Source organism: Cnephaeus nilssonii (assembly GCF_951640355.1).
Source record: "Cnephaeus nilssonii genome assembly, chromosome: 5".
Classification (NCBI taxonomy): Eukaryota; Metazoa; Chordata; class Mammalia; order Chiroptera; family Vespertilionidae; genus Cnephaeus; species Cnephaeus nilssonii.
The window spans coordinates 37,741,936-37,763,856 of record NC_137076.1 but is presented as its reverse complement, the minus strand read 5'-3'; the positions used below and the strand labels follow the sequence as shown (position 1 = coordinate 37,763,856).

At 35.9% G+C, this 21,921-nt stretch overlaps 2 protein-coding genes across 5 annotated transcripts in view; one reads left to right on the top strand and one right to left on the bottom strand.

Annotated features, from left to right (window-relative positions):
• SAP30 (Sin3A associated protein 30) overlaps positions 1 to 21,921 on the top strand; it is a 98,064-nt gene that overhangs the window by 3,299 nt on the left and 72,844 nt on the right. For 2 of the 4 annotated variants that reach the window (XR_013813555.1, XM_079771741.1), the window contains exon 4: positions 13,149 to 13,211. Coding sequence is in view for 3 of the 4 variants with exons in the window: in XM_079771741.1 (XP_079627867.1) it covers positions 13,149 to 13,172 (24 nt within the window). In the remaining variant the exon portion in view is untranslated. Of the gene's footprint in view, positions 1 to 2,826; positions 3,163 to 13,148; positions 13,212 to 21,921 lie in introns of those variants that run through there. The other 2 variants (XM_079771740.1, XM_079771739.1) reach the window with 2 other exon arrangements.
• SCRG1 (stimulator of chondrogenesis 1) overlaps positions 13,389 to 21,921 on the bottom strand; it is a 120,196-nt gene continuing 111,663 nt past the window's right edge. The window contains exon 2 of the mRNA XM_079771742.1: positions 13,389 to 15,989. Within this exon, the coding sequence (XP_079627868.1) occupies positions 15,733 to 15,975 (243 nt within the window). The 5' untranslated portion in view covers positions 15,976 to 15,989 and the 3' untranslated portion in view covers positions 13,389 to 15,732. The remainder of the gene's footprint in view (positions 15,990 to 21,921) is intronic.

The window sequence follows — 21,921 nt, the reverse complement described above, 5'->3', positions numbered from 1 at the left end:
TAACGGGTATATAAAACAATATATTTTAGTTAGAAAGATCAAAGTTAATTTTTAAGAAGTCTATTGTGGAAGAATCTAGTTACCTAGAAATTTTGTCTGACTCTTAGCAAATTTCTTTACGTAATGACTACTCAATGGATTGTATATAGTTTTCTAAGCATCTTATTTTTTAAAAATATATTTTATTGTTTTTTTACAGAGAGGAAGAGAGAGGGATAGAGAGTTAGAAACATCGATGAGAGAGAAACATCAATTAGCTGCCTCCTGCACACCCCCCACTGGGGATGTGCCTGCAACCAAGGTAGATGCCCTTGACTGGAATCGAACCTGGGACCCTTCAGTCCGAAGGCCGATGCTCTATCCACTGAGTCAAACCAGTCAGGGCTAAGCATCTTCTAATTATAGGTTTCTGAAATATTTAATTTTTTATTCTAAAAATTTATTTTAAAATTTCATTTACTCAACAAATATTTATTGAACATCTAATTGAGGAATAATAAAATAAATTAATAAACTTTGATGTCTTTATCAGAATTTTTTAAAGTTTCTAATGAAATAGGTCTACATATAAGCTCCTAAACAGTATTTCCATAACTTTCTGATTTAAATGTTTCAGAATTTGCCCTTGTTAATGTTAGTTTGTTTTAATTTAGACATCCATGTTTTCTTTTCTTTTTTTAAATATATTTTTATTGATATATTTTTATTTCAGAGAGGAAGGGAGAGGGAGAGAGAGAGAGCATCAATAATGAGAGAGAATCACGCCTCCTACTGGGGATCAAGCCCACAACCTGGACATATGCCCTGACTGGGAATCGAACCATGACCTCCTGGTTCATAAGTCAATTCTCAACCAGCCAGCCGAGCTTTTCTTTTTTAAAAAAATATCTTTTTATTGTTTTGTTTTGTTTTGTTTTAGAGAGAGGAAGAGGGAGAGGGGGGAGGAGAGAGAGAGAGAGAAAGAAACAGATTGGTTGCCTTCTTTACACACCCAGACCAGGAATTGAACCTGTAACCTATCCGGTATTGAACAAGTGGCCTTTCAGTGAATGGGGCTAGGCATCCAGGTTTTCTTCACATCTAGAAGATGCAAAGACTGTGTCCAAGCTTTTACTTAAATAGTTTGTTTTGATGTAGGAGTTCTAGTCCTTTAGTGAATTTTGAAAAGTTGAGTGTATGTGTATGTGTTTATGTGTGTGTGTTCTCAGGAAAAATAGAACCAAGAAGTCTGTACTTCTATTGGTAGTCTAAGTATTATATTAAGATGTTTATTGATTTACATATTTATACTTTAATTAATTTAAAATAAAAATGTTAATCTAGCAGAATAAAAATGTAAATATATAAATCATTTTTCTCATATTCTTTACATTTAATTTAATAATCCAACATTTTCTAAAATGTGCATATTGAATAAGATAAAGGATGAATAGCAGGTATAGCTGTTTGGCAGAATGAAATGCTTTTTAACATTAAGATCCAATATATTAATTTCTTAACCAGAATTTTTTCTTTCTTCTTGGCTAGGCAACAAAAATCAAGTTGTCTTTAAATCTGATTTAAAATATTTAGTCTGTTTGGATTATATAGCACATTAGTATAACATAAATATAGTTATTATCTTCCATGATGAAACGATACCAAAATATACATATACTAATCGAGTGGAAGTACTTTGTTTTAGGACAAATCAGAACCAAAGAAATAATTTTTTTAAATGTGTAAACCAAACCTGAAGTTTTTGATAATCTAATCTAAATAATTACTTTTTTTCCTAGAGCTTTTTTTTTTTTTTTTAATGAGAAATAGTCATAATCTAAATAGCCATGAATGTAGCCCTTGCCAGGTAGCCCAGATCGTTGTCCTGGTACACAAAGGTTGTGGGTTTGATCCCCAATCAGGGCACATAAAAGAATCAACCAATGAATGTATAAATGAGTGGAACAACAAATCTCTTTCTTTCTCCCTTTCTCTTTTTCTCTTCCTCTCTCTAAATTCAATAAATAAAAAAGTAAACAAATAGCCTATTAGTGTTATAGTTTATTTAGGCAGAAATATAGATATTTATAAGTGATTCCAGAATTGAATAACGATCCTCCTTAAGTCTCTTACTTATCATTTGGATAACCTTTCTTTAAGTAGTTTTATCTTCCAGAATCTAGATATGCTCTTGAGCATCCCAGTTTAGTTCTATTGGTAGTTGCAGTATACATGTTAGATTCGTGAAAAAGCAAGAAATCAGGAAAACATTCTTCAGTGAACATCCCTCTTTTTCCTATCATTTTCCATTTGTAATTTTTATTCAGAAGAATTTTCAAGACCCCTTAGCAAAGAATATTATCAATGAATGAATGAACATAATTCATAGCAAACATATTTGTATCATATTTCATGTTTGTTTCTATAGTACCAAACTTTCAACTTTATATTTATTCTTTTTCTATGAATAGTGCCTAAACCATTACATGATACATGTGGACTCTTACATTCTGTTTTATTTCATTGATATTTAAAGTTTAAAAAGTAAAAATACTGCTTTCTAACCTAGATTCCAGTTATAAAATTTAAAATAAAAGTAAATATATATTCTAATTAATTGAGTTGCCTGAAGGGTCCTTTGAAATCACACTGTCTCTTGTTCATAACATCTTATTCTTATATGCTTTTTGTCCTGTTGGTATTTTGTTGAATACAATTTATTTTTAAATGGAAATAGCTCTTATTATCACATAGTACTTTTTCTTTTGATGAAAGTGTTTTTTACCTAGTTCATGAAATCTGTTAATACCTATAATTTAATTTCCTCAATTTTTTTTTTCTTCATAGATAGTTGGTTGCCACTTTAGGTCTATTCCAGTGAATGAAAAAGACACCTTAACATATTTCATCTATTCAGTGAAGAATGACAAGAACAAATCAGATGTCAAGGTTGATAGTGGTATTCACTAGGAGAGATGGAATTGAGACTAAGACTTGGATATGCAGATGTTAAGACTGTTTACTGTTTTTCACATGTAGAAATAAATGTTCCTGTGTATTTTTTCTACAGAGGATTTTCTCTGGTTTTATTTTCTTTGTTTCTGACTCTAATAATTAGTTGGAAACTCATGTAAAGAAGCTTTCCTAGATTAACAAGTATTTTAAATAAAAGTATTACTATTATAGTTGCTTCAGTGTATTTATTTTGTGAAACTTGATTTTTATTTTAAGATGACTTTCAGGGATCTGTATTAATTGAGACTTTAATATAAAAAGCATTTTGTTATCCCTTGTCCCCCCCCCCTTTTTTTTTTAATTCTAAGAAATTAACAGATTAAGGGACAATCTGATTTGGAATTAAGAATACCCTAAATATCCTAAAAGTGCTTTTTAGTGCTAAGAAGTTTAAAAAATAGAATTCCATTGGAATGCAACTTCTTTTTTATTTCCTTTTTTATTGTTGCTTGACATTGTATCAGGAAGAAAAAACAGTTTAATTTAATGCCTACCTCCTTCCAAAGCAAACTTAATATGCCAGCAAAGGCAAGCACAGTAGTGAAAGTTCAAATAAGAATGCAGAATTAGTTATAGCTGTTTCTTTAAATTTTGTCTTACAGGAAAGATATTTATATGCCATGAATATAGAATGAACCTTTGCAATACCCATTAATTTTCAGTCATGTCCTGTACTATTTACATTGCAAATTAGAAGTTTAACGAGATCTTTAAATTTTGGTCATACATAGCTGTGGTTTGATTTATATTTTATTTTATTTTATATTTCACTCTCTGTCAGTTTTCTATTGAATATTTTTAACCTCTTCCTGAGATTGTATTGCTTACCCAAGGTCTTATAATTACAAATCAAATTTACATCTTGTACATTAAAACAAAACAGCTTCAGTGAAGAATTTTGAGATTGTGATGTAGATTTTAGGCTGGAAATGGATGAGACCAGTAATGTAGCTCAGGGATTCTCAAACTTGACATTTGGGTCTGATAATTCCTTACTGTGAGAGACTGACCTGTGTGTTATAGATTTAGCAGCATCACTGGAGCCCACACACTAGTGCCAGTAGCACTCTGAAGATGTCACAACCAAAAATATCTGTCAACATTGCCAAACATTCCTTGAGGGGCAAAGTCAGCGTGGTTAAGAACTACTGATGTAGCTAAATTTAAAGTACTGGTTCATTAGAAGGTGAGTCTATATTTTTAGTGTTCTCAGTGTATTAACAGCTAGAAAATGGTGAGCAACAAAGCAATTGGTCTTTTTGCTATGACTAAAGATTTACTTGTTTTTTCATTGATGAGCAGAGGCTGTGATAATTATTAGTATTATAGAATCCTCTCATACAGGGTATCCCCAAAAATGTATATACACTTTGAATGATTATTAATTCCAATGGGTTAAATCTGAAAAGAAAGAAACAGAATTTGAGCTATCAGCTTTAAGTGTGTACATTTTTGGGGGACACTATCTCACATTCCAGAAATCTCTGAGAACTTTTTTCTTAGCTATATGAAAATGAACCACATAGCAACAAGATATGTTGGTTTATTTAGATAAAGTATTACTTCCAAATTTGTTTCAGTTAATATTTAATTTTAATAATACTTGTTATACTTGAACAGTCAGCAATGCACAAAGAAAATTATCTTCAGAGGATGTTTGCCCATAGTATGAATACATGATTTAAATACGCAGTGGGGGAGGAGGGGTGAATTCAGAGTTAACAGAGCTAAAAAATAAAAATAAAAAAAATCCTTTGTTATAAATTACACAAAGCATATAAAAATATTTCTCTGAATGCATAGATTAAAACTTTAGACTCACCTACAGGAACTGTGCAGACTTATTCTACAGCTATAGATAGAGGTCACTGGACCACAGAGGACTTATACAGAAGAGACCAGTGTAGGGCCATCTTTCACCCAAGACGCCAAGCCCCTGGCTCCCTCTGTTCCTAAGCCCTGGAAATGCCTGGAGCTGCTCCTCTGTAAGCCACCCCCCAGCTGGGCGTCTACTGCTTCTGAATCTCTAACTCATCTGGGTGGCTAGAAGTTTTAACCCCAGTGATTTAGACATGAGTTAATACTGAATTTCTTTCAGGATAGATCTTACCATTAAACTTTTTTTAAAGGAAAGGGGGGAAAGGTTAATAAGGCTAGATAAACTAGCTTCTGATTGGTTGAAACACAAGATATGTTGGGAGGTTTAAATTCTAAGAATAAGGGATGTTTCTTATTTAAAGTATTTTTACCTTAACCTGCAAAGATTTAATTTAAAAATATCTATTTTATTGATTATTTTTAGGAAGGGAGAGAGAGAAACATTGATGAGAGAGCATAGCACCAATCAACTGCCTCCTGCACACCCCCTACCGGGGATCAAGCCAGCAACCTGGCATGTGCCTTGATTGGGAATCAAACTGGCAACCTTTTGGTGCATGGTACGATGCCCAACCAACTGAGCAACACCAGCCAGGGGAAGACTTAATTTTTTAATAAAAACTTGACTGTTGACTTACTTTTTCCTATAAAACACACTCCATTCTTGTGAAAAAAGTTTATTTACTGACATTAAAGTGTCTATGAATATAACCTTGGACTAGCAATGTTCTTTTCATATAGCTAATTATTTAAATAAAATGTAGTTGGATAAAGAGTCAATAAGAGTTCTGGGTGTTGATTACCCAAAAAATTAAGTTCTTGTTAGAATAATCCTATATAATAAAACCCTAATATGCAAATCAACCGAATGGCAGAACGACTGGTCGCTATGATGTGCAGTGACCACCAGGGGAGCTGCAGTGTGGTGGCAGGGCCAGTCAGCCGGGCAGTGCCAGGCTGCCAGCCAAGGCAGATGCCAGTGGGGGCCCCCAATTTGCCCTGCCCACTGGTCACCCCACAGATGGCCCTGATCGCCAGCCAGGCCTAAAGACCCTACCCTATATATTGGGAACAGTCTTTTAGATTTAAAAATTAAAACCTGGCAAGGCTACTCTAACACTGAAAAACCAGGATGATGCAGCGATGACATGCATGGACTCTGGCTTGCACATTTTGTGGTCAGCCCTGACACAACTGTGTGACAAAGCCAATTACTTAACTTATCTCTGCCTCAGTTTTTTCACCCATAAGATGGGGAAAATGGTACTACTGCCTCAGAAGGGTCATGTTATGTACTACTTTTTATAATCAGGGCAAAAAAATGTAGCTGCCCATACAACAGCAAGATGCCTTTCACCTGTATGAAAAGTATGGTCACTGGTGCATGCAACGTCCCAGATTGCGAGAGGAATGTCTGCCAGTTTAGGCCCGACATCCCCCGAGAGGTCCTGGATTGCAAGAGGATGCAGGCTGGGCTGAAAGACCCTGCCCCCCCATGCATGAATTTCATGCACCAGCTTCTAGTTTAAAACATAAAAATTGAGAACTTAAGAACCTCATCAAAGCTGAGGAACTCAAGAAACTGCAACATAAACATCTATTTTATCTAAAATTCTAAATTCTTTGCTGTTGGGTATAGAAATAGTGAATTCACTAGAAATCCTTTTATTTCTCTATATCAAAACCAAATTTCAATGCAAACTCATATCTCTATAAGTAAGGGTAGAGGTTACTTTTAATGTTAGAGCATCAGAAGAAAGACTGCCTTTGGGTCAAAAGAAAGAAAACAATGAGTAGCAGGGGTTCAAGAAATGAGTAAGTTATTTAGTAACTATCTTTTACGGAACAATTTAGGAAAAAGCTAAAAATTAGTACCTGAAATATATTTAAGAAAACAAGCTCTATTATTTTTACACTAGAGGCCCAGTGCACAAATTCATGCACGGGTGGGGTCCCTCGGCCTGGCTGGCGATCGGGGGCCGATCAGGGCCTGCTGGCCCAGGGGAGGGACCACAGGAGGTTGGCTGGCCATGGGAGGTTGGTTCTGGGAGCTCACTGACCACCAGGAGGCAGCTCCTGCATTGAGCATCTGCCTCCTGATGGTCAGTGTGTCATCATAGTGACCAGTTGACTGGTTGTTCAGTCGACCGCTCATAATGGTTGCTTAGCTTTTATATATACAGATAAGGCCTTTTTAATTGAGGCAAAATTTACATAATATACAATTAACCATTTTTGAAGTATACAATTCAGTGGTTTTCTTGAGGATGTGTATATAGTGAATAGCCTTGAAATGCATTTGACTCTTAAACAACACAGGACTTAGGGGAACTGACCCTCCTCACTGTTGAAAATCCACATATAACTTTTGACTCTGTAAATCCTTAACTTAGCCTACTGTTGACCAGAAACCATACTGATAGCATAGTTGATGAACACATTTTGTATGTTATATGTATTATATACTGTATTCTTATAATAAAGTAAGCTAGAGAAAAAAAGTTATTAAGAAAATCGTAAGAAAATACACTTACAGTACTTATTGAAAAAAAAAATTTTACAAGTGGACCTACCCAGTTCAAATCCATGTTGTTCAAGAGTCAACTGTATATGTCCTTTTGTGTATAGGTTTTCACATATGTGATGCTGGTATAAACAAACCTTCTGTGCTACCAGTCACTAAATATATAGCACATACAATTATGTACAGTACATATACTTGATAATGATAACCAAGGGTGGTTCAAAAGTAGCTTTACAATTGTGAATATGCAAAACTGAGTTTATTCTTGTATTATTATTTATTAATTATTGCATTATTTTCCATATAAACAAATGTAAACCTACTTTTGCCATAACCTTTATGTTACTGGTTTATGTATTTACTATACTTTTTATTGTTATTTTGGAGTATACTGTTTGTATTTATAAAAAAAAAAGTTTGCTGTGTAAAAATTTGCTGTAAAACAGTATGGTGTGTTACACTGGCAGCAACCTCACACATCTCATATTTATCGATTCTCTTGATTGTGTCATTTTCTCTTGTGCTTGATTTAATCTTATGTTGTTTTGTACAGTAACATGCTGTAGAGACCTGTAGGCTAGGAGCAATAGGTTATACTATATACCCAGGTATGTAGTAGGTGATACCATCTATGTTTGTGTAAATATACTCGATGTTCACACAACAGAATCTCCTAATGACACATTTCTCAGAACGTATCCTCATTGTTAAGCAGCGCACAACCATTTGTGTCTTTTTCTTAGTAGTCTAGCTAAGAGTTTGTCAATTTTTTTTAATTTGGTTTCACTGATTTTCTCTATTGTCTTTTTATTCTCTATTTCACTTATATTGGTTGTAATTGTTATTATTTCCTTCCTTCTAATGGCTTTGGATTAAAATCTTTCCTAGGTCCTTAAGGTGTAAAGTTAGGTTGCTGATTTGAGATCTTCTATTTTAATGTAGGTGTTTACAGCTATGAATTTCCTTCTGAATACTTTCACTGCATCCAATAAGTTTTGGTACATTTTGTTTTTGTTTTCAGTCATCTAAAAGCATTTTCTGATTTCTCTTGTGATTTTTTCTTTGACTCATTAGTTGTTAAGGATGCACTATTTAATTTCTATATATTTGCAGATATTCCAGTGTTTATTCTGTTATTGAGTTCTAGCTTCATTTCACCATGGTTAGAGAAAATGGTTTGTATGATTTCAATTTTTCTAAATTTAGAGAGAATTTTTTTTATTACTAATTCTAAAGAATGCTCTATGTACACTTGAGAAGAATGTGTACTTTGCTTTGGTTGGGTGGAGTGCTCTTTGTATGTCTGTTAGGTCTAAGTGGTTTATAGTGTTGTTGAATCCTTTATTTCCTTATTAAGCTTCTGTCTAGATGCCTTTCTATTATTTAGAATAAGTTATTGAGATCTTCAATTGTTATTGTAGAACTGTGTATTTCTCTCCAAGTCTGTCCATATTTGTTTCATATATTTTCTGGCTCTGTTATTTGATGCCTATATGTTTATAATTTTTATATCTTGTTGCAAATTGAACCTTTTTATTTAAACTTTATTTTGTCTGATATTAGTGTAGCCACACCAGCTCTCTTGGCTACTATTTACATGGATTTACATAAAGTTTAAATATATATATTTCTTATTGATTTCAGAGAGGAAGGGAGAGAGAGATAGAAACATCAACGATGCGAGAGAATCATAGATCAGCTGCCTCCTGCATGCCCCCCTACTAGGGATTGAGCCAGCAACTTGAGCATGTGCCCTGACCAGGATTTGAACTGTGACCTCCTAGTTCATAGGTTGATGCTCAACCACTGAACCACACCAGCTGGGTGAATTATTTACATTTTAAAAGCACATATCATAATATTTTGCAAAAATGATTTGTTATGGAAAGAACTCAAGTGTACCTGCTGGCAATTATAAGGAATTAAAGTTGCAAAATGATCTGTAAATGTTCTTATCTGTCCTTCCCTTCATCCAATAGTTGTTGCTCATTGTTTTGGTTCTTCATGTTGCTTCCAATTATCTAATATGTCAGGGCTGACCAGCAGACCCTGAGTGACGGATGAATGGATTACTCCGACACAACATTTGCTATGTAAGAGAGGCCTAAGGGACTGACTGGTTAAAGGAACCAGAAAGCCTTGATTGCCTGCCTTGTTAGGCTTTTGTTGTAGCAGCAGTTTGAGATCAAGTTTATCTTTTAGATACAATCAGTAGGGTGAGTAATATTGGGAAGACACATATGTTTGTAGTGTCCTTTAAGCAAGGACACCCAAAGATTAAGCATAAGGATTCCAGTAAATACCCAGGGGTCTGCACATGCACAGACTTGTTTGGAAAGGTCAAGGAATAATTAGGGGCACCGCCTTTGGCACTCCCCTAAGTCTCCCCTAAGTCAGAATTCCGATAAACAGGACGGGCGGCCTTCTGCACACTTCCCTTTTCTCGGAATGTCCTCCTTACAAACTTTCCAACCAAGTCTCATGCTTCCCCACACTAATAGTCCTTTAGGATTAGTACCTAATCCTAACAAACAAAAATATTTAAGGAATCCCTGTGGATTATGATGAGGAAAAGAGAAATGTTATCAAGAAGACATGAGCTGCCCTAGCCAGTTTGGCTCAGTGGATAGAGCATCGGCCTGGGGACTGAGGGGTCCCGGGTTTGATTCTGGTCAAGGGCATTACCTTGGTTGCGGGCACATCCCCAGTGGAGGGTGTGCAGGAGGCAGCTGATCGATGTTTCTCTCTCATTGATGTTTCTGACTCTCTATCCCTCTCTCTTCCTCTCTGTGAAAGGTCAATGGAATATATTTTTAAAAAAAGAAGAAGAAGACATGAGCTATTAGTAAGTATTACTGTAACTTTGTGCTCAGCACCATGGGATTCACAGTAAGAAAAGGATATATAAAAGCAAATAGAAAATTCAGAAATTATTATTCAGTAAGTATTTAGCATATAGGAGTTATCTGAAATGTAAAATAATGTGTCCCATACAAGTAAAGGTTTGCTTTCCTAAAAAGAAAATAGATTAGATGATGCTATTAAATGATGGAGTGGTTAAGACTCTAGATGCTAGAGGAAGACTGACCATATTTTATTTTTTATCTTTTAGAAAAGCAAGCAAGAATTTACTGAGCACAGCAAACACATACTTAGGACAGTGAAACAAGGAAGGGCAGAGAAGAAGCAACAGGAGAGCCTAGACTGGGCTGCTTTGGCTCACCGGGAAGTCAGAGAAAAGGGGGAAAAGAGAGCCTTGGAGACAGGTTCAGGGGGTTAGCCTGGGATGAGCTACCGCTGTCCATTGCTCCACTGGTTGCAAGTTTCGTGGGGTCCCTTGGAGATTAGGGGATACTGGCAGGGGGAGAGGAGGAAGGGAATAACATAGGTGTGCTCCCTGGAGGGAGAGTGTGCGAAGACTGATCATATTTTAAAACTTGGCTCTACTGCTCTAATAATATAACTCTAAACTTAATCTCTCTAAACCTTGAAACTTTGGCTATAGAATAGGAACCATGATAGTATCAACCTCATCCAGTTGTAAGACAATATTTGGAACAATAGTAAATGTTTATAAAATCTTAGTTGTCTTTTCTTGTAACTGAAAGCCATTGAAAAAATAAAAGATCTATTCATTAATATGCTTGAATGAAATGTTGGCTTTTTAAAAACGTTGTTTTTAAAAAGCCAACATTTCATATTGACATCGTCAGAAAAACGTTGAATAAGGTGTGTGAACATTCATGCTTTTACATTTATTTAGTAGTATAAAGAAGAATGTGTGGTTCTGTAATCCATTTCTAAAAGAATGCCATTGAATTTCATATTACAAAGTTATTTCCTGAAAAGAGAGAATATGATGAAGAATAATCATAACTGTAAAATTCCACTTATTAAATATTTAGCTTTTTTTCAAATACTATTTTTCTCATTAGGTTTTGATTATAATAATAAGGGAAAACTTATTCAAAAGCCATTCTTGCCACATATATACCCTCATGCTGAGATACTGAATCTTTACCACATTTTTTTCTCCCTTAAAGGGAGTTTATACCAAGTAGAAAATTAAACTGGCTTACTGCTGATTTTCTTTATTTACCTATTCTATGCACTGTTCCAGAAAGGACATACGACATTCATTATTGAGTTAGTCCAGTTTTAATACCAGTCACTTCAGGGAAGGAAGAAACCTGAATCAAAGCATGTTATACTGATAAGAAATTTGATTTTTTAAAACAATTCCACTTCATGCATTTTTGTAAGAGGCAATACTATTTGAAATCAGGTTGTAACTTACGTTTGTGTGAATTTTAAGAGGAACTGAATTCTGACTACCTCAAAACTGTTTGGTCCAGCACAGTAACACTTATTGAATATTGAATAGATGCCAGATACTATCCTGGGAGTGGTCTTCATAAACAGATTAGGGACCTCAAAGGATCTATTTCCATTAAATAATGTAACTTTTATTCACAAAATATCTAAGTTTACTACAGGTAATGTGCTTCTCAAACCTTTCCCCACAATATTTTGTATAGCATCCTATACCTCTTCTCTGTAGCAGAGAATAATTTGTATATAATTTGTATATAATTATTATACTTTTGTTATACAATTTCCAAGAGGCAATCCATCTTATTCATTACTATGTGCCCAAATCTTAATAATAGCTGACCCTTAGCAAGCATTTCATCAATTTTTGTTGCATGAAGAACGTTCTGAAATCACCACTAAGGCCACTAGTCAATGCATACCTCCTAAGGTATGAGGGCATAGTCCCAAACTGTCTCTGACAATTGGAAAATATATTTGAAGGCATCTGTTTTATTTCCTTTTAAAACTCATTTGACTTTTTAATTCTCATCCATTATGTGTGATTTTTAATATGAGCTGTTTTCAGGAAAAATTGATACATTGGGCATATGCATCATAGTTTTAAGAATACAGCTGTTGTGTGTGAGTGTGTATAGTGTATGGGCTTTGGAATTAGGGACCTGTTCAAATTCTTGCCTTGATTTTTAGCAAATATCTTAAACTTAAGTCAGCATTTGAAAAATAGGTTTAAGAATGCTTACCTTGAAGTTTGTTGTTGTTGCTGTTTTTAAGAGAATAAAATGAAATTGTACTTAGAATAGTTGGCCTGCATAATATATACTCAAGTACTGGCTTCCTTTCCCCCTCTTACTAGAAAACTTGTAGTTTCCCTTTTAAGAATCTCAATTTATATGTGATTCTTTCCATTAAGTATTAGATGGTCGAAAACTGTCAACTAAGAACTGAAAGATCTCATTCTTTGAGCCAGCATTATGTCTGTTCATCTGCAGAACAAAATTCTTTTATTGAACGTAGTTAACACCTCATAGATGAAAACTTTCTAGCCAATATTTTTAACCAGTGCCAACAAAGTCCACAGAGAAACATTAAATTGAATTAATTTTTATTACTACTTATTTGACACAAGTTTACTTGTCTTAGACAAGTGAGAATTTATAAAATCTGTGCTTTATGGCATGGATAGAAAGTAGAAATTCAGTTTCTGGGAAATTAGCGATGGTGCTCTCCGGAATACATGAAGATTCTCAGTGACTGTTGCAAGGAATCACAAAGGAGATCTTTGGTCCAAAGAAGATATCTCTGGAAAAAAAAAATATAACAACAGTTAAATCTAGCTATAAGCTAAGGTATATATTAGTTTTCTGGGTTAAAAATGAACAGTGATTTGCAGGATTTCAGATATGATTATTTGTTTTAGGTGAATAAAGTAGAAAAAGAATGAGTGGGAGGACTTGCCACAGGAGCAACAAAGACCAAGAAGGTAATCAATTCTTCTACTTTCCCTTTTCCATTGATAATATGCTATCATTTCTTTAAAAAAAAAAAAAAAGGAAAGGTTAGGTGATTTCAAAACCTTATAATCATACCAAAACATTCATTCCTCTGATATGAGTGGGATGGACCATGAACTTTAAATCTAAGGTAAAACACAGAAGATTCAAATTTTCCTAGAAAGTCAATAAATAAATTTCTAGCTTTTACAGGGAAAGGAGAAGTGTTAAGCTACTCTACTCTTGTTGGAAAGATCATATAAGGTAATGTATAAAAATGCATGGAAAAATATAAAATTGTATATAAATGTAAGGTAGTATGAATATGGTTTATTAGAAATATACTTAGTATATAATGTACAACATGATAACTATTGTTAGCACTGCTGTAGAGTATATCTGAAATTTGCTAAGAGAGTAAGTCTGAAAGTTTTCATTACAAGAAAAAATAAATTTGGGGGTAACTATATGAGGTAATAGATGTTAACTGTAACTAAATTATTATGGTAGTTACTTTTTAATATGTATTGGTTGACTCATTTGCCATATACCTTAAACTTAAAAAGTGTTGTATGTCAATTATATCTCAATAAAAAATGAAAAAAAAAATAGGATGACAAATTAAACTGTGATTACAGGGCGGGAAAAAAGAAATATACTTAGCAAGGTAAATTTGTTGCCACTAGGAAAAGAATAACCCAATATCAGGTAGAAATTACTTTTGTATATCTATACTTCTATTCTTATCCATTAACACAAAATTATATCATGAAATAAATACAAGCGCATTTCTGTAAATTGGATTCAAGTCTTACAATTACAAAAAAGCAAAGATGGTACTTTAATACTAGATGGTATTTCATTTATTTGGTCTGGGAAAAATTAAATCATTTTGTGGAATCAGTTAACTCAGGTTCTTGATATCATCATTAATACAGTGATTCTGAAACGTCGTCATACATCAGAATCGCCTAGGAAGAGTGTTAAGCCATAATTGCTATGCCTCACCTCCAGTGTCCCTGATATAGTAGGTCTGATCTGGGGCCCAAGAACGTTTATGCACTTTTTTTTAATGAATGTTCTTTTTTTTTTTAAATGCATTTTTATTGATTTTAGATAGGAAGGGGGAAGGAGAAAGGGATAGAAACATCAATGATGAGAGAAAATCATTGATTGGCTGCCTCCTGCATGCCCCCTACTGGGGATTTAGCCTGCAACCTGGGCTTGTGCCCTGGCTGGGAATTGAACCATGAGCTCCTGGTTCATAGGTTGATGCTCAACCACTGGGCCACACCAGCCAGGCAGGATATGCATTTTTAACAAGATCACAGGTGACAGTGAAGCTGCTGTTCTGAGAACCGCACACTAAGAACCAACTGGCTTGGTAGAAAAAAAAAATCTGGTCAAAATCAGAAGACCTGAGTTCTAGTGCCAGTGCTGATATTAACTAGTCACGTAGGATGGTGCTGGCCATTTTATCTCTCTGTACCTTTTCCTTGATCAGATGGTTATATCTGCCTCTTCTACCTTACAGGTTTCTTAGAAAAATGAAAATATGATGACAAGTAATTTGAAAAGGCTAATTTAGGTGTATGAAATAGCCAAGATCATAGTATTTGAAAGATTTCTCAGGAACCAAGGGTTTAAAATCAAGAGTTGGAAATATTTATTGACTTATCTACTATTATATTATACTTAAAATACATCTACTTTCCAAGTCAGTGAGAAACTTTTATTTAGTTTATTTCTGGTTAACTCATACACAGAGCTGGAAATTTTTTCTTTTTTTTTTTTAATTTCTTTATTGATTAAGGTATCACATATTTGTCCTCGTCCCCCCATTCCCATCCCACACCCCTCCCCACACATGCCCCCACCCCCCTGTTGTCCTTAACCGCTGGTTAGGCTCATATGCCTGCACGCAAGTCCTTTGGTTGATCTCCCCCTTTACCCCCACCCTTCCCTACCTTCCCCCTGAGGCCCGACAGTCTGATCCATGCCTCCTTGTTTCTGGGTCTGTTCTTGTTCATAAGTCTATGTTGTTCATTATTTCCCCTAGATGAGTGAGATCATGTGCTATTAGAAATTTTTTCTTTGACCATTACCAAACTTTTCGATCCAGTTAATTACTTGATCCTGTTTGCTGACATCTTTTATCTAAAGCCTTTTATTAGTTTTCAGATTGGTTTAAAATATCAACCTTGAAGCTGACCGCTGCTGCTGGTAGATTTTTTTTGTGGTAAAAATCTGATAGGGAATTTAGATTTTAATAGATTGGAGTGTTATTAATTTTCTGGATTTCATTTAGTTTTATTAAAATCTGCCAAGTTCTGTTTCTCAAATGAAAACATTTAGTTCTATACACAATGGTGATGATTCTAGCAAATAGCTGAGATTTGAACAGGATTTTACTAAAAAGGGTGATTATTTTCAGCAAACTCATTATAAAGGTGTCAAAAAAGAATCGTTATCCATACATTTCATAGCAATATATTTTGTGATTACATTTCCTTACTTTGGGCAGCAGAGCAATTCGCTGAAGTTGCAGTAACAGATCATCTCACATCCCTTTCCATCCCAGAAATGATCCTGGACGTTTACATCCATCTTTGTCAGGTCAGCTACTCCTTCTGGAAGGCTGTGACAGTTGCGATCTTTTAGTATCTTTCTGTAGCAAGAGAGGCGACTTGCAGGCATGGTTTGGACTCCTAGCAGCAAAGTTAGCCCAATGGTGACAAGTACTATAAATTTCATTTTGGCTTTTGGCCCTGAGATAGAAGGAAAACCAAAATGTGTTAGTGTTAGTTTGTTTTTAAAGATGGAATTCGTCTGAACGTAAACTTCTTAGCATTCTCATACACTCCTGGGTAGAAAGAGTTGATCTTTTCTACTCTCTTCTTTGTGGTTCTCAATGTGTAGTTTAAAGACCATCTACAATAAAAATCACTTAGGATATTTGTTAAAAATTAAATGTCTCGGTTCCACAAAGAAATACTGATTAAGAAATGCTGGATGAGGGGAAGAGGTGGTGGTAAGACCCAGAATTCGCATTTTAAGTACTCAAAGTAATTTTTTTTGTATATTCAATAGAGAAAAATTGCTTTTAAAAATATTTCTATTAATTTCAGAGAGGAAAGGAGAGGGAAAGAGAGAGATATAAACATCAATGATGAGAAAGAATCACTGATTGGCTGCCTCCTGCATGTCCCTGACTGGGGATCGAGCCTGCAACCTGAACATGTGCCCTGACCAGGAACCGAGCTGTGACCTCCTGGTTCATAGGTCGACTCAACCATTGAGCCACACTGAACAGGCAGAAAAATTGCTTTTTAATGTGATAAAACTGACAAATTTCTAGGATGGAAAGCTTTACCAGGGCAGTCTTATTTTTTATCACTACATACCCAATGGCTAATACAATACTTGGCCCATTTTTCTAGTATTAGTAAGTGCTTCTCTGAAAACACACTTTTTTGTTGTTGTTGTTAATCCTCACCTGAGGATATTTTCCCATTGATTTTTAGAGAGAGTGGAAGGGAGGGGGAGAGACACAGAGAAAGAAACATCAATGTGAGAGAGACACATCGATTGATTGCCTCCCGCACGCACCCCAACCCGGCCGGAAATTGACCCTGCAACCAAGGTATATGCCCCTTGACCGGAATCAAACCCGGGATCCTTCAGTCCATGGTCTAATGCTCTATCCACTGAGCCAAAACGGCTAGGGCTGAGAACGTATTTTTAATCCTGAGCAAGCGCCTACAGGAGTTTTATATTATCTAAAAGACTGTGAATTTCTTAGGGCTAATCCTCTAGTCTTCCTTCCACTTCTCCTCCACACAAATCATTCATTATTGCAGTTAGTAGGCCATCAGACCTGAAACTTCTTCAATCCTACACATGTGTCTTTGCCTTGTTGCCCCCGCTAACCTCTTCCCTTTACATTAATTTCTGATTAAACTATCCATTAAGGACAAACCTCAAACTCATCTTTCCTAAGAAACCTTTCTGATATAGCCCATATCATTCTAACAGTTCCCTTGCTCTCTATATCCATAGCTCTATATGTATATAATCTGTACTGCAAGAACTGTGAATTTGACTAAATAATGCCTTGTCATTGTCAGCATTTTTCATAAGCCAGTGAACCATATGGAGTATATGGCTACAGCTGGGAGTGGGAAATTCACAGAAAGCCATTTGACCACTTATTGAATTGGTCATTTTATGGATTTACCTAGAACCAGGAAGGAAGATTTGGAAAGATCATAAAGGGCCTTACAGGACATGATAAGGCCTTTAGATTTTATTGATTATACCAGCCTGTGGGGATCGGGCCGAAACTGGCTCTCCAACATCCCCCAAGGGGTCCCAGATTGCGAGAGGGCACAGGCCAGGCTGAGGGACCCTACCGGTGCAAGATCAGGGCTGGGGAGGGACCATGGGAGGGCTCCAGGGCGTGTCCGGCCTGTCTCACCCAGTCCTGATCAGCCAGACCCCAGCAGCAAGCTAACCTACCAGTTAGAGTATCTGCTCCCTGGTGGTCAGTGCGCATCATAGCGACTGGTCGAACGGTCAAATGGTCAGACACTTAGCATATTAGGCTTTTATATATATAGATTGAGAAACCATTGGAAGATTTTTATTGAATAGTAATATGATCTTATTTATGTCTTTTTTAAAAGTTTTTTTTTTTTTTTAGCTCTTTGAAGGTGTGTTATGGTGGGACAAAATTGGAAGTAGAAGAAAAGAGGCAAAAGTAGATGGAAGATGTGACACTAGAGGGAAAGAATCAAGAATAACGCTTACATTTTTTACCTGAATGCTACTGACATTTATTGAGCTAAGAAAGAATTGAATGGAGTCAGTTTGGGGGGAATGCAAGAGTAAATTTTTGGGCAAGTTAAGTTTGAGATGTCTACTACACATTCAAGTAAAGATGTTGAGTAGGCAGTTGAATATGAGTCTGAAGGTCAGGGCTGGAAATACAAATTTGAGAGTCATCAGGATATTTATTGATAGTATTTATCGCTATGGGACTGGCAGGGTAATCAGTATAGATTCAGAGAGAAGAGGCAAAGAACGGACTAAGGGTGAGCCAACACTCAGAGGACTGGAAGAGAAGATGCCAGCATCATAAAGGCAAGGACTGTAACTCCTATTTTTTTTTCTTTTTTTCCTCTTTTCTCAGAGCGCCTGCTTCAATGCTGGGCTCACGGTAAGTATTCAAAAAATATTCACTGGAGTGAAAAATAAATTGCAGGAAAAGTAAGTCTGTATGCTGCCATACCACACACCTCTTCTGACTGTGTTCATGCCAGAGCATAAAATAGTGTTTCTGTCACAGTCTCAGTCACATACTAAGATGGAAAGTTCCACATCTGGCAAACACTTATTGGTAGTTCTTTTTTTTTTTTTTTTTAACACTTTAGAAATTACATGTTTGAACTGACATCTCTCTTCTTCTTTTACTTAAGTGCAGATAAATAGCTTTAACTCTTATTTAGCCAGTGGGACAATGTCTGAATGTTCCTGTGATACATTGGTTGGTTTTTTCATTAGAAGACACCAACCTTAGTCCTTGGCAATCCATCAAGACCATATATTTTCAAGTTCCAACAAGATGAAATGACTTTGCCAAGTTTGAAGCAAACTGCTCTATTTTTTTCTCTTTCAGTTGAAGTACATGCACATAAAATTCCTACTGGAGTACATCCAAATTATAAAAGAAAACAAAGCTAAAAGCTGAATATCTGAAGGAATAAGCAAGAGACCCTCAATTAGTTATCTATTGGATTTTTGGGGCTAAATTTTATGTAATTAATATTGTTCCTTATGTATGATACCATTCATATCCCAATATTTAATAGATTGGCATGATATTAATGGGAAAATATATGTCATATATATTGCTATTGTTCCACTTGATATATATATATAGTTAATACTCACCTGAGGATATTTTTTCCATTAGTTTTTTGTTTTTTGTTTTTCGTTGTGTTTGTGTGTTTTTTTGAGACAGTGAAGGGGACAAGCGGGGAAGAGAGAGAATTAGTTGCCTCCTGCATGGGGCCAGGGATTGAACCTGCAATCCAGCTACGTGCTCTTGGTCAGGAATCCAACCCGCAACCCTTTAGTGCACAGGCTGGCACTCTAAACACTGAGAAACACTGGCCAGGGCTAATGGCATAATATTTAAAAGATCAAGGCAGAGCATACAGAATTAAAGGCAAAATGTTTCCAATTAAGCAATAAATCATTGCCACCACCATATAGGTAGGGAATTGCAAATCTTGATTGTGTAAAGGGTATTTGGCACTAGCAAGCTTTTGAATGGTTGGAGTTAAATGGAGACTTAGGAAGAAAAATTATCTCATGTAATGGCCAAAACTAACAGGGCTATGTAGTTTAAGTGTTGAGACATTTATGGTGCAATGCTCATATAGGCAGCTGATGTCAGTTCTGGGAACTGCTATTTTAAAAAGTGGAATGAGACAGAGTTGATGAATTAGACAGAAAGGGCAGTCCATTTTCAGATTTCTTTCAAAACACAGCAAAAGAGAAGCAAAAGCTGCTAAAGCAAATGAAAAGTGCAGCCCAGAACCTGACATTTAAAATTATAGCTGGAAGAGATTAAAATTGCTGTCCAGCCTGTCATGTTTTCCATCATCTTTCTTGGAGGATGAAACTCACTGTTGTTTGAAAAATTCTTTCTCTTTCTTATTAACTGTGATACAAGAGGTTTATCTTAGAATGACTGAGTCCTGGAGTGAAACTTCTCGAAGGGTATGTTAAAGGAATCAAAGTGGTATTAGAAAGTGGAAAAGCCTTTCAAACATCATTAAAACAGACATGATCAGCCCAAATAGCCAAAAGCCATTCATCAGTGGACAAATGAAGTCCGTATCCTCCCTGAAGGCGACCTGCCTTCAGGATGCTCAAAGAATGCTAGGAGATGATATTGCTATTCAGTCTTGCATCATTTAAAATGTTTTCCTGGTCACAATAGATCATCATCATGGAGAAAAGGGCCAGCATTTGGGAGAGCTTTTCATAGACTGTGTACCTAAGTTAAGGAATGTTAAAGAGAAATTTTTATAACCCCCAAAGGGAAAAAGGGTTCCCTTTATCTTAGCAGTACAGACACCTTGTTGTGTTCCATGATGGGAACACCAAGGATGAATTCAATGAATTCCCTCTTTGTATCACACATGTATACCAGTCTCTTTTCAGGAATCAGGATTTTTAAAAAGCAAGAGACATTTGTGTTCTTAGACCTTGCAGTTCATATTGAGTAGGTAAAATATACAGATATAGCTACTGCATTAAAAAAAAAGTATATACTTCATCATCCTCAAATAGTCCTGAGTCGTGGAATAAGGTCCTGTTGTGTGGACCAAATTCAGACTGGACCTGTGTATTCATAAGAAATAACAGAGAGGAAGCTGCCTCTTCCGAGCCTCATGATTAAGTGACTTTCCCAGTATCTATTCTCTTAACCTGATTTTTTTCCTTTATACTAAGAAGCATTTGTTTTTCAAAGTACATACATCATCTCTTTAGAGGGTCTCTTTCTGTCTGTCTTTCTCTTCGCATAAATACATTTCTGCTCTAATCGATAGTGTGGAGTAGAACAAATGACATTAAATGGTTTTTAAGAAAAAAAGTTACATACCCTTTTCTTCTTTCCTTTTGGTCTTCTTGTCAGAGGACTCTTTTAAAATGCTCCAACTCGCTGGGTGAGTTTGGGCAGAAGGAGAAGAGAGGAGGTGCTGGAAGGAGGTTCTTCACAAATGAACCTTTGTCTGCCTTGTCTCCCGCCTGGGATTGACAGACTGGCTGCTCCAGCCAAGACTCTCGGGGAGGGGAGTGGAAGACTGGGCTGCAAGAACTGCCTCCCTGGGGTTCTTACACACCAGGCGAAGATGGACTAAACAGCTTCTTTACAGAGGGAAATAACGAGTCTATACAAGAACCTCAGGGAGGCAGACTTGGGGCAATAAAATATTAAACCCGAGGGATTTATAAAGAACACAGAGAGAGTCATTTTTTTCTTTTACCTGAAGAAAAGTGTGTGTACACAGGCACATACATGTGTGAGAGACACAGAAAGAGAGACACTGAAACAGAGAGATAGGGACGGAGAGCTAGGGAGAGGGGGAAGGAGGGGAAGAAGGAGATGGAGAAATGGCTAATAGGATTTAGGAAAACAGTTGAGCACCTCTTCCTCTTTCATGGTTTCTTTGTGTTTTGTCACCAAGTTTTCTTCACCATCTAGATCCCTTGTTATAACACTTTGGTTGAAAGTATATTCCAAATCTCATAACCAGCCAATGGAAAGCAAAACGTACAATGACTGAAAAAGAAATCTATTCTGTGTCTCAGAAATAAAGGCACAAAAGGATTTTCATTCTGTGTTGAGCAAAGTGTACTGGAATTGTAGCGTCTGTGAACTATCCTTCAGTTGCTGGGTTTTTAAAAAATTCAATTTGGAATAGTGTTGCTGGAGTTGGAAATATTATAATAGAACAGGGATTATCTAGACAGAAAATGGAGAAAAGGTCATTCTAGGATGTATTGACAAAAGCATGAAGGTGAAGGATTGGGTAACAAGTTTGGGGATCACAGGTAGTTTTGTGTCCTGGAACTAGTGATGGTGGGATAAGATTAGAGGGAGAGAGAGAGACAAGTTGATGAAGT